Source organism: Solea solea, chromosome 21, assembly GCF_958295425.1.
Source record: "Solea solea chromosome 21, fSolSol10.1, whole genome shotgun sequence".
In the NCBI taxonomy this organism is placed as follows: domain Eukaryota; kingdom Metazoa; phylum Chordata; class Actinopteri; order Pleuronectiformes; family Soleidae; genus Solea; species Solea solea.
In genome coordinates, this window is record NC_081154.1 from 5234559 (window position 1) to 5247824 (window position 13266).

General features: G+C 37.9%; 2 protein-coding genes across 2 annotated transcripts; both read right to left on the reverse strand.

Moving 5' to 3' along the window:
• Positions 1–2920: 2920 nt before the first annotated feature.
• cbx7b (chromobox homolog 7b) lies at positions 2921–11341 on the reverse strand. Its single transcript, XM_058621306.1, has 6 exons — positions 11102–11341; positions 5883–5926; positions 5132–5197; positions 4496–4562; positions 3953–4262; positions 2921–3629 (listed from the first exon to the last, which is right to left on the reverse strand). The coding sequence occupies exons 1-6, from the start codon at positions 11168–11170 to the stop codon at positions 3442–3444; spliced, it is 744 nt and encodes a 247-aa protein (XP_058477289.1). The 5' UTR covers positions 11171–11341; the 3' UTR covers positions 2921–3441.
• On the reverse strand, positions 6788–8546 carry LOC131448662 (E3 ubiquitin-protein ligase RBBP6-like). Its single transcript, XM_058621305.1, has one exon. The coding sequence runs from the start codon at positions 8142–8144 to the stop codon at positions 6840–6842; it is 1305 nt and encodes a 434-aa protein (XP_058477288.1). The 5' UTR covers positions 8145–8546; the 3' UTR covers positions 6788–6839.
• Positions 11342–13266: the final 1925 nt, after the last annotated feature.

Consider the following 13266-nt stretch of genomic DNA (forward strand, 5'->3'; position numbering starts at 1 on the left):
AAAAGTCATTGTATAGTATGTCATCTAAAATTTGACAAAAAAGTCATAGTATAGTATGTCATCCAAAATCAGTCAAAAAAGTCATAGTATAGTATGTCGTCCAAAATAAGTCAATAAAGTCATAGTATAGTATGTCGTCTAAAATTTGACAAAAAAGTCATAGTATAGTATGTCGTCCAAAATCAGTCAAAAAAGGCATAGTAAAGTATGTCTTGCAAAATCAGTTAAAAAAGTCATACTATAGTATGTCTTGCAAAATCAGTCAAAAAAGTCATACTATACTATGTCGTCCAAAATCAGTCAAAAAAGTCATAGTATAGTATGTCGTCCAAAATTTGACTAAAAAGTCATTGTATAGTATGTCATCTAAAATTTGACAAAAAAGTCATAGTATAGTATGTCGTCCAAAATCAGTCAAAAAAGGCATAGTATAGTATGTTGTCCAAAATCAGTTAAAAAAGTCATACTATAGTATGTCTTGCAAAATCAGTCAAAAAAGTCATACTATACTATGTCTTGCACAATCAGTCAAAAAAGTCATACTATACTGTCTTGCAAAATCAGTTAAAAAAGTCATACCATAGTATGTCATCCAAAATCAGTCAAAAAACTCATAGTATAGTATGTCTTGCAAAATCAGTCAAAAAAGTCATACTATACTATGTCTTGCAAAATCAGTCAAAAAAGTCATACTATACTATGTCGTCCAAAATCAGTCAAAAAAGTCATACTATACTATGTCGTCCAAAATCAGTCAAAAAAGTCATACTATGGTATGTCGTCCAAAATCAGTCAAAAAAGTCATACTATAGTATGTCGTCCAAAATCTGTCAAAAAAGTCATAGTATAGTATGTCGTCCAAAATTTGAAAAAAAGTGATACTGTAGTATGTCGTCTAAATTTTGACAAAAAAGTCATAGTATAGTATGCCGTCCAAAATTTGACAAAAAAGTCATAGTATAGTATGTCGTCCAAATTTTGACAAAAAAGTCGTAGTATAGTATGTCGTCCAAAATTTGAAAAAAAGTCATACCATAGTATGTCGTCCAAAATTTGAAAAAAAGTCATACCATAGTATGTCATCCAAATTTTCACAAAAAAAAGTAAAGTATGTTGTCTAAATTTTGACATAAAAGTCATATTATAGTATGTCGTCCACATTCAGACAGAAAAGTAATGTCGTCCAAAATTTGACAAAAAAGTCATAGTATAGCATTTTGTCCAAAATGTGACAAAAAAGTCATAGTATAGCATGTTGTCCAAATTTTGACAAAAAAGTCATAGTATAGCATGTTGTCCAAATTTTGACAAAAAGGTAATAGTATAGCATGTTGTCCAAAATGTGATAAAATAATCTTAGTATAGTATGTCGTCCAAAATTTGACAAAAAAGTCATAGTATAGTATTTTGTCCAATATGTGACAAAAAAAGTCATACTATAGTATGTTGTCTAAATTTTGACATAAAAGTCATATTATAGTATGTCGTCCACATTCAGACAGAAAAGTCATAGTATAGTATGTCGTCCAAAATGTGACAAAAAAGTCATAGTATTGTATGCCGTCCAAATTTCGACAAAAAAGTCTTAGTATAGTATGTCGTCCAAAATGTCACAAAAAAGTCATAGTATAGTCAGTCATCATCTACCGCTTTATCCTCCACCAGAGGGTCGCAGGGGGTGCTGTGCCAATTTCAGCTACATCGGGCGATAGGCGGGGTACTCCCTGGACAGTTCGCCAGTCCATCGCAGGGCCACACACAGATAGAGATAAACAACCATTCACTCTCACACTCACTCCTATGGTCAATTTAGGGTGTCCAATTTACCTAATCCCCACATTGCATGTTTTTGGACTGTGGGAGGAAGCCAGAGAACCTGAGAAAACCCACACACACACGGGGAGAAAATGCAAACTCCATGCAGGAAAAGTCATAGGTTAGTGCGTCATTCAAATTTTGATAAAAAAGTCGTAGTATAGTATGTCGTCCAAAATGTGACAAAAAGTCATAGTATAGTATGTCGTCCAAAATGTGACAAAAAGTCTTAGTATAGTATGTCGTCCAAAATGTGACAAAAAAGTAATTGTATAGTATGTCGTCCAAAATGTGACAAAAAAGTCATAGTAAAGTATGTCGTCCAAAATGTGACAAAAAAGTAATAGTATAGTATGTCGTCCAAAATGTGACAAAAAAGTCATAGTATAGTATGTCGTCCAAAATGTGACAAAAAAGTAATAATATAGTATGTCGTCCAAAATGTGACAAAAAAGTAATAGTATAGTATGTCGTCCAAAATGTGACAAAAAAGTCATAGTATAGTATGTCGTCCAAATTTTGACAAAAAAAGTCATACCATAGTATGTTGTCCAAATTTTGACAAAAAAGTCATAGTATAGTATGTCGTCCAAAATGTGACAAAAAAGTCATAGTATAGTATGTCGTCCAAAATGTGACAAAAAAGTAATAGTATAGTATGTAGTCCAAAATGTGACAAAAAGTCATAGTATAGTATGTTGTCCAAATTTTGACAAAAAAAGTCATACCATAGTATGTTGTCCAAATTTTGACAAAAAAGTCATAGTATAGTATGTCGTCCAAAATGTGACAAAAAAGTCATAGTATAGTATGTCGTCCAAAATGTGACAAAAAAGTAATAGTATAGTATGTAGTCCAAAATGTGACAAAAAGTCATAGTATAGTATGTTGTCCAAATTTTGACAAAAAAAGTCATACCATAGTATGTTGTCCAAATTTTGACAAAAAAGTCATAGTATAGTATGTCATCCAAATGTGATAAAAAAGTCATATTTAGCACGTCGTCCAAAATTGTGCCAAAAAGTCATAGTTTCGTGTGTCGTCCAAAATGTGACGAAAAAGTCATAGGTTAATATGTTGACACAGACAGGACAATTGAGGAAATGGATAAAGCTATGGCCATGTGAATCAAGGATTGTGAGTTCAACTCCCATCTGGAGTGTAAAAACTTTGAAAATATGATCCAAAAAAAAGGAATAGTTTAGTATGTGACAGTACTTCACTCCGTGGGAGTAAAGTTTTGTCACATTTTTTGTTTTTAGTGGCTCTGTGGTCTGTCTGTCTGTCTGTAATTAGCTAAGCGCAAATTACTTTTCCACACGTTTATGTTTCCTTTTGTCACCCTTAAAAGCCACTAATATTGACAGAGATCTAATGCCTTGTGTTAGGTGACAACCACCTACAGATAACTTTACCTGGAGTGCACCTCACATTCAGGTGACTCTGTGCATGTAAACAAAACCACTGACCCGACTGACAAAGAAAGTGGTTGCAAAGAAGGAACAGAAACGCCAATGTTGCCGCTTATCCAAGGTTTTAAACACACTCTGATAAAACCAGAGCCTTCGCTGCAGAGCTCATGCTTTCAACCCCCGCCCCCCCTCTCCTCATCACGTCTCACAACCTTCAGCCTTTGAAGAAGCCACTGGCCATTCTTGACTCTCTGAAAGTCACTGTGAGGGCGTTAAGGGTGACGTCTGTGACGGTCACCTCTCCTGGACAAGGGATGGGTCTCCACGCGTCGCCCGGCTCCTCTGATGCAGTGACATCATCTGGTCCGGCCATGGCGCACCACCTGTCTGTCCTCTCTTGTCCTGAGGGGGAGAAGAAACACAGAAAAAGAGAGACAGGAGGGCAGAGTGAAACCAAACATATGTTGCAGTTAAGGTAATATTATGAGTCCCGTCCTCTGCATTTTAGCAAACCTATACTAGGAACCTTCCTAGAACTAGAAGCAGTAGACAGCCACCAGAGCGAATTACCCTGACATACGTGTTTGATTGTAGGAGGAAACTGGGGAGAAAACATTTTTCAAAATCAAGTACTGGGTGGATTTAACCTCAGAAGAGGGTGTTTAGTTACCCTTCAACATTGATGGTGATTATAACTCTACTGTCTGACCAACTGACACACTTACCATTAAAGAAGTCTTCTGTCGTCTCCTTTTCAGCCTCTACCGTCTCCTCTTCCCTTTCCTCCTCCTCTTCCTCCTCCAGACCTTCCCAGTTTTCCAGCATTGGACTCGGAGGATTTGAGTCAAAGTACCTGAACCGTGGCCTCCTGGATTTGCTCCTGTGACATTGTTGTTCGTCGTCGTCGTCGTCATCGTCGTACGACTCGTCCTCGTCCTCCGAGACCCGCGAGCGCGTCAGGGAGAGACGCAGGCGGGGCGGCAGCGTCTCTGGTGTCTTGTGAGCACTGCGAAGATCCATGGTGTAGACGGAATCCTGAGTCCAAAGCAGAGCAGAGGAAATGCATCTGTCATTGTTCAAATAAATTATATAGACGAAGAACATGGCACAATGCAGCAACACTAAGACAAATATTCATTTATTTATTCCTTCATTCTTAGGTACATAGGGATGGACAACCTGAAACATCACCAGCATGAGGACTTTTCTCTCTTCGACTTGTTTGTTGACAATTATTCTGATTATTAAAGTCATTTAATTAATTTTACCTGCAAATGGAGTCTTTTGCCTTTGGATCCTTTCCTCCTGTGGCCCAGAGCTCTGTCTCTCTGCTCTCTGGGAAGAGGGCAAACACTTTATGAAGAACGTCAACATGAGTAGGGCTTCTTGAGACTGAATATTTTTTTTCACTTTACATAAAATAGCTATAAGTAATTTCAATGCAATAATGCATGCTATCATGGTGATCAACCAAGAGGGTTGTGTTTTTTTTTTTTAACTCAACCAAGCATTTTTGCATCTTTCTTTCTATTTGTACTATTTCAATAATATGAGATCTACATACTTCTTGTGTTTTGTTGATAACTGCTCAAAGTTGCTGAATTTAACTGAAGCTTACTGCTTTACTGTTCTTCTTTGCGCGGCAGCTCAGTATCGAATAACAGACCACATTTGGAGATTATTATGGAGATTCCCTTTGCACAACTTTTCTCACCCCCATCTCCAATTTCATTCCACCATCCAAGGCCACATGCTGGGAACACCAGCAGCAGACCGGTCTTGGATCTGAGTTTTAATGATGAAAATAATGCTCAAAGAAACATGACCTACTCTTTCTCCACTGTGAGTCAAGTCCTCAGGCTGCTCTTCATGTGGCACAAGTGACATGTTGAACTGAAACTTACTTCTCTTCGTAGGCCTGCACCAGCCGCTGGTCCAGGATGTGTTCCTCGGGTTCCCATGTGCTGTATCTGCAACACAACAGAAAAAAGTGTATGACTTCATGCTGGCATAAAACATATCTCTTAGCTTTTATTAATGATGTGTTCGTTACATTTACCATTCACTTTTTCAAAAGAGCATGTGATGTCATTACGTATGTGGACGTGGTACGTATAATACGAGTGGGTCTGTTTTATCTATAAAACTGAAATCAAAGTTCTGCCTCGCTGTGACAGGATATTGAATATTGTTGGTCTGTGAACATAACAAAACATCTTCACTATAAAACATTTTTCAACAAAACATGTGACTAATTAATAGAGAACATAATCACCAAGAGTAATTAATATAGTTTGGTTTCTATATGGTTTCTAATTATTTTATATCTCCATAATAGTGAATAGTTACATAAAGCTTGAATACTTAATATATACACTCACTAGCCACTTTCTTAGGCACATCAGTCCAACTTCTTGTTAACCCTAATTGGTCAAATTACACGGAGACAAAGTTGAAACAACCTGCTGGAGGTCAAACTGAGCATCAGAATTAGGAAGAAATGGGATTTAAGTGACTTTGAATGTGGCCTGGTTGTTGGTTTTGAACGTTTTGGATGTCCTCTGTACCCAATAAAGTGGCCAGTAAGTGTACATATTCACATCACAATCCAATAGTCCTATATAATCCATTCCTTTCACCAATTATGTTACTTACTTTGGAGGCCATCCTTTCCACTTCAGCAGATACTCCACATTTCCCTGCGGAGACATTAGGGTTTCATTAGGTTCAATCTCAGTGACACAGTGGTTTATCCCACACACACAAACACACACACACCAAAACATTTATACATCCTATAATAAACCTTGACATTACGAGCTGATGTGACCAACACCAAATTCAAATGAGGAGATAAAATGAGTCAGATTTTGTCAAAACTTCACATAGTAAAATCTATAACTACTTGGCTGGAAGAATTCAGGAAGTAGAAATTATGGAGTGGATCAATTATGGAAGATGAATCTCGTTGATGGCAAAACAATCAAGTTTATTGGAGATCATTCTGATTGTTGTCCTTTTTTCTTACTTCTTCTTTGTCTTTTCCTTTGTTGTTTGTTTGTTTGCTTCTTTCTTTATTCTTTCTTTTTTTAAATTTATTCTGGTTTTATCGCACTCAATAATGTTTTGTATTTTGTTCCCTTAGATGAACCATAAATGTGGACTGAAAAGCAGTGTGTGTGTGTGAAAGCAACACAATCTACACCTGTTAAAGTCAACAATATCTTAATTTTTACCTCTTAGTGACACGGGAGCTGGTACATTTGTGTAACCTTTTTCCAGAAACAGCTACACACTCAGCAAAGTCAGAGTTGAATGATGTGGGAAAACCTCATACAAAAACCCTGAACTATCCCTTTAAGACGAATTTATTGATGGAAAAATAACTGGAGACTGTTTTTTTCTGTTGACATTTTGCTAGAAAGAAAACAAAACTGTGAAATAAATAACCTAACTGAACCTTCAGAAAAAACACACAGGGGAAGATGTAAATGAAGTTCACACAATAATATTTATTTAAAATGTACCTATCTTTAAATCATTCAAAAAAATATATGGTTTTCATGCAAGGATGGGGAGAAAAGGTGTAAGGGAAGGACAAGGGGTGGAGAGTTATATCATTCTTGTGAGTAGGAGTCTGTAGCACGGATGCCGGTCCGAAAGGTGTGGATGTGGGCGGACATCACCACCAAGCACAGGAATTCTCCTCAGCTTTCCAGAAGGAGCTTGTGGTACAGAGCGGTCCTCCTCTCTCCTCCTCTTCCTACTGTCCACAGAGGAGCGACTTCCATGCCGATGGCTCAGCATGTTGACGTTGTCTGGTCGACTGATGGACTGAGAGCTCTGAGGCGCCGGACGTGCATGTTGCACCTGCTTGTGTGCGAGTGTCGTGGTGGTGTTATACCCCACGATGCTCTTGAAGTCATTCACAGCCAGTCGAAGAAACCTGTTGGGGATGAGGTGATCGGGGGAGACATGTGACTTTGTGCAGGTGAAGCAGGAGCGCTTCTGTGAGTCTAACAGTGCACTTCGGATACATTCATCGCAGTAACTGTATCCGCAGCAGGGCGTGGTGACGGCGTCTCTTATTAAATCGTTGCAGATTGGACAGAGAAGTTCTTCAGGAGCTGGATGTGAACTGACCTTCAGTGATGGCGGTTTGGGTGGAGCACTGGGTGGAGCACTGGGTGGAGCACAGGGAGTATGCGTCTTCTTCTCTCGTGCGTACACTTCTGCATGTATGGCAGGTATCATATATTCTCCAGTGCTGGTTAACATGGCCCCTTTGGTTCCTGATTCCACTTTCACCATGAAGCTGCGAGGAATACCCTTACTGGTCTTCACAGGCTTAGGAACCTCTCCATTCTGAACCTGGACCATCAGCATGGGGCAATGCTTAATGTAGTGACCCGGCTTTAGACAGCGAAAGCAGGTGTAGTTGGCAGGTGGAGGTCGAACTGTCCCCTTGGAGTAATACATAGAGCCATATAGTGAGCTGGACTGATGCATCATGGCTGTAATCTTGTCTTCCTCTGATGCATTTGTATCACAAATGTCGGCAGTCTTGAGAAGTTTAGCGAGTGGCAACGCACGAGAAGATACAGCAGGTGTAGAAGACGGTGTGTAACAACGCTCTCTGCGTGAAACAACAATCTTAGGCACCCTGCCAGCTGATTTCCCGCCAACAACTGGAACGCGTCGTACTATCACAGACGAGTATATCGGGATGTGAGCGTCACCATCTGTATATTCCTCTCGAGACTGTGCATCTGTGATCTGCAGGTCACAGTGTGTTGGGCTGAGCCGCTCCTGCACCATAATCTGCCTTTTGAGCTGGTTGAGGGTGATGTGCAGCCCCTCGAACTTGACTGTGTCGTAGCTCAGTTTGGAAAAAAACTTGTAATGAACACACAGCATCTTTGCAGGTGAGTCAATCAAGTGCAGAGAAAAAAACTAAAACACACTTGGCATGAAAATAAAATATACAAATAAAATACAGTAGGAGCAATAAAACTAGCCTCTCTCTCTTCTCAATTCGTGCTGAGTTGTGCTTCTCGTGGAAGTTACCTGTAGCAGTAGGCAGCTGGCAGATAGACTAGCACTTAGAATATAAATGATGATGTATCAAAGGACACTAATTTGATGACGTATCAAAGGATACTCGTGCCTGTTATGAATTTGATGACGTATCAAAGGACATTCGTGTCATTGAATTTGATGACGTATCAAAGGAAACTCGTGCCTAATATGAATTTGATGACACGCGCTTGAAAATAAACGTGTGACGTATCATCATTTTTAAGTTCACACACAAATGAGTGTTTTATGAATATGATCTCAGATAATAATTAAGAGGTTTTCTTACACCCTCCCCAGCGCTGTAGGTTTTAAAAATAAAACGAACTAACTAACAATAATATTACACCGATAAACGAACCACAACATAACGTTAGCAGCTTTGCTAACGTTAGCGACTTAGCTAAATTGCCAAAATACAGAGATAAACATACAGATAAGAGCTTCGACATAGTCTTTATCAGCAAAAGTGCAAAAAAGTATAGTTAATACCTTAGATATAATCTTTGTCGGCGAATGTTGAGATGTAAATGATTCGTATGGATGGCTAACGTTAGAAACTTGATGGCAACATATCCTGGAATATCAACATTAAAACGTGACATTAATAGGAAAAATTAAAATTATTTATTTCACTCACCAAACAATGTGAATTCAAATCCAAGTTGGAATATTGCTTGTGTGTGTGATAGAGAGGTGAATCAGCACCTTTCAAAGTGCTGGCACTTCAAATAGTGATATTTTTATTTACATGTAGATAGTCAGTGAATAATATTAATATATTTGCAATACAATTTGGCATGGTTACGGTAGCAGTTACACCAAACATGGTTTGTTTTACAAAATGTTGTCTTTCCTTTTCCGACAGTCAACAAATGTCCCAAAAACTTATTAAGTGTGGTTCTATGAGGTTGTGAAATCAATCTACATTCCAGCTTAAGTCTATGATATCTCAACAATATTATTAATATAAATTATAATATAAAAATATATTTTTACATCCTCTGCTGCAGATAAAAACCCAGATTTTTTTGTTTTACAGCCAACATAGTCTAAAGATATCATATAATTTATTGTTTTTTTGTTACTGTATTTTTTTGTTGTTGCTGTATTTCATACACTCTTTTCAGCTATATGGCATTCATGGTTCCTTTAGGAGAACAAAAAACAATACAGAATATAGTCAAATATAATCAAAATAAATTCAAAGTAATAAAACATTTACAGAAAGAAAGGAAGACATGAATTCTCATTTCTGTCTTCATGCGTTCCACTTAATTTGGATTGGCTCCACTTTCTGCTCTTTTGCTGAAAACAGGAAGACTCTGACTGGCAGTTCTGTTACTGAGTAAATATCACAAGCCGACCACGGTTTTCAATCTGAAGCCAAACTTTGTTATCACTCGAGGTATTTTTGAGGGAGTTTATAAAAAGGAAAAAGAGGAACAAAATCAACAGGCTGTATTATTAAACCATGAACAGCCTCAACATTATTCAATGTAGATATTCTGCATTCGCTGGAGCATTTTTTTGGCTCTTTTAATATGTTTTTTATAGAATCAGAGGAAACATCAGTGACGTCAGTGTCCTTCAACTCAAACAGCAAACAGACTCAGGACAAGGTGAATTAATAAACAGAACATATCACATGTTCATTTGCAGCAGCACAATAACAACACACGTTAAACAGTGGGACAATGTGTGTATTTCAACTTAAATTAAATGGTAATTATTAACTTTGGTGCCTACAGTAAATTAATGATCTGGATATTACTTTGGAAAGAACTTATCAAAAAACGTTCTACTTATTACCACAGTATTACTGCATTTATTACCAAGATATTGGCTGATATTAATTGTAAACACTGTAGTCTATCCATTGTTATTTCCAAGCTATTAGTTTGAAAAATATGTCCTTATTGACACGCTATTACTATTGTTATTACCTGGCTAATGTCAATAACGTGATTTTACTGTGATATTATCTCTTATTAACACACTGTTGCTATTGTTATTACCTGGATATTGGTTATAACATGACATTACAGTGATATAATCTCTTTATTAACACAACACTACTCCCATGTTATTATTTGGACACCGTATTGCTATTATTACCATTTTATTAGCTGGTTAATGTCAATCTGTGTCAATATGTCGATATAATCTCCGTATTAACACACAGTTGCTATTGATATTGTCATGTTATTACTTGGAGATTGTAAATAACATGGTATTGCAGTGGATATTCTCTTCTTATTCATGCACAGCTACTATTATCACCATTTAATGACCTAGCAAATGTCAATGACATGATATTACTTTTATTATATGACATTATCTTATCTTATTAACACACTGTTAGAAATGTCATGACCTGGATAATCAAAATGACATTGCATTAATGGGATATTATGTCTTTATTAACACACTGTTGCTATTGTCATTACCTGGATATAGTACATAACATGATATTACGGGTATATCACCTCCTTATTAATACACTATTATTCGTATTATCATTGTTATCAAGCTATCACCTGGATATTATGTTGGAAATAACATGGTATTATTGTTACTTATTAATAGAACATTCTTACTACCAAGTTATGACCTGATTTTACTTATGAAAACATCATGATGTCACTGTAATATTACACACCTATTCCAATACTACACCACACTCTATAGCCATGTTGCTGCTGTTTTTGTTGTTGTCAGAAGTAGTAGCCTCCTCCACTCTCGCTCTTTCTCTCTCACACACACACACACACACAAACACGAACGTCAGTGTTTACCTTCCGAACTCTTTTCTTGACGATCGATTCCACGGCAAACACTTGCTCTCCAATCGCTGACAGCTCCATCTCTGAGCTTTTAGATGCGAACACTGTGCTAACATTCAGCGGGGGATGACAGCGTTTCTCCCCGGGGCTTTTTCTTCTCCTCCTCGCTTCCCCGTGTTTCCTTCTCTCCTCCTCTCGCACTTCAGGAGCTCATGTATGCAAACATGCTGCTCTGTGCTGGATCTTACTGCGCGTCCGGTGACTTCACAAAAATCTGCGACACATCTGCTGCACACCGCCAACGCGCGCGCCCGCCGCCGAGAACGCGCTCTCGAAGAGTGGACGCGCACCACCAGCAGCTTCATCACACCAGGGGGGCTTTTCACGAGAGAGGGGAGGGGCCCCAAAGGACATGACCCTGACCCCTGACCTGAAGCAGAGCATATAAAAATATCATTTCAAGATTATTAAGGGAAGAGTATTATGGTATGAATTCTGAGAAGAAAAAGTCAGAATTCTGAGATTAATGTCAGAGAAAAAGATCAGAATTCTGAGATTTAAATCAGAAAAAAGGTCAGAATTCTGAGATTAAAGTCAGAATTCTGAGATTAAAGTCAGAATATTGAGGGAAAAAGTCAGAATTCTGAGGGGAAAAAGGCAGGTGAAAAACACTGATTTGAAGCAACAGTTTTTCATGTTTTAAAAAGGACCAGAAACGAATGAGTCAAAATGTATGTAGAAGCAATAAGTGCAGTGAACACACCCACACCACATCTTATACATAAAGTGCCATTATAAGCTTTTTTATTCTTTTATATGCAAAAAAAAATTGAAATAAAAATAAAATAAACCAAAAAAAAAAAAAAACAGAGATAATCAAGATTCCATTTAAACAAAAAGAGCCAAACAGATTGTCATGGCAAAAAAAATAAAAATAAAAGTTGAATGCACTTGTGAGACACGAGTAATGACGTGAATGCGTGCAAAGACCCCAACCCTGTTGATGTTTCACTTGAACGTGACACTAAACGTCTGCAGACCGGACTGGAATCGAGTTTCCTTTAAAAAAAAATAAGGCATGCACCATTTAAAACAAAAAACAAAAAAAATACATCATGTGATATCATCTTTATAAAAAAAAAAATCATTCAAATAACATAAAGTCCTTGGCTGCACACGTGAGAACATCAGCAGGAGATTATTAGCTAATCTGGGGGTTGAGCGTCAGCTGCTTCTCCTCTAACTTTAGGACTGGTGCTTTGGAAAAAATCTCCTGAAATGGCATCGAACTGCACAGCCTCGCTTAATCTTTCAGAGCAACACATATATTTATATATCATTTCTTTTCTAATGTAAACAAGTTAAGGCCAACATTGTCGTGAACACACAACACTTGTTTAGGTACAAATCTGATCCGAGAACCACAACGACGGCGACACTTTCATTAAAGCCCATTTCACAATAAACGACCAACACGACTCACATCAGTCAACATTCACCTGTCTTTCCACTTATTTTCTTTCTTTTTTAAATCCAATACTCAGTCGTACTGCACTGTCTCTCAAACCGACAGCTTTACTTTACACCAAAACAACCCGCAACTAAAAAACTTCACTGATCACTGTGGACTGTAGTGAGACAGACTCCGCGGGACAAACTGCGACGTCCTGTCAGAGCTGGATTTGGCAGGTTTTTTTTTTAAGAGAAAGAGGAGGAGCTCAGCGGAAGTTTCCCTCTTCAGCGGTGCTACAGAGGGAAACAGAGGTGGAAATCCTTTGGACAAAAAGAAGGACCAAATTAAGTCTCCTCTCAAATTATATTTGGTGGTTGTAAACAAACAAGTGATATGACAGAATTAAAGTTAGTTTACTGAGTTTTTGAAACTGCAAAGTGGGAAATGGTTCTCATCAGCAGATTAAGTCTATTAGTTACCACATAACATCTACACTACTGCCGCTTTTCCACTACATGGTCCCAACTCCCAGCTGTCGCTAAATACACCAGAATCCTCTGTTAAATATTGAGATTTTGACCTTTGCTAAATGTTGGGAGATTAACTTCTTTAAGTCATTTTAATTGATCTACAGTTTGGTCACGCACTGTATCGGCTTAGCTCGCTTGGAACCTCGCCAAAGCAGGTACTAAAAAAACAGGTACCAGGTACTATCGCTAATGGA

Bases quoted from the DNA above. Each gene is read 5' to 3' on its own strand.
- LOC131448662 (XM_058621305.1), bottom strand. From the start codon at position 8,144: ATGCTGTGTGTTCATTACAAGTTTTTTTCCAAACTGAGCTACGACACA.
- cbx7b (XM_058621306.1), bottom strand. From the start codon at position 11,170: ATGGAGCTGTCAGCGATTGGAGAGCAAGTGTTTGCCGTGGAATCGATC. The intron at 4,563-5,131 runs GTAAGTTTCAGT...CCCTCTTCCCAG, and splicing joins GTGCAGGCCTACGAAGAGAA to AGAGCAGAGAGACAGAGCTC. The intron at 3,630-3,952 runs GTAAGTGTGTCA...TCTCCCCCTCAG, and splicing joins GACAGAAGACTTCTTTAATG to GACAAGAGAGGACAGACAGG.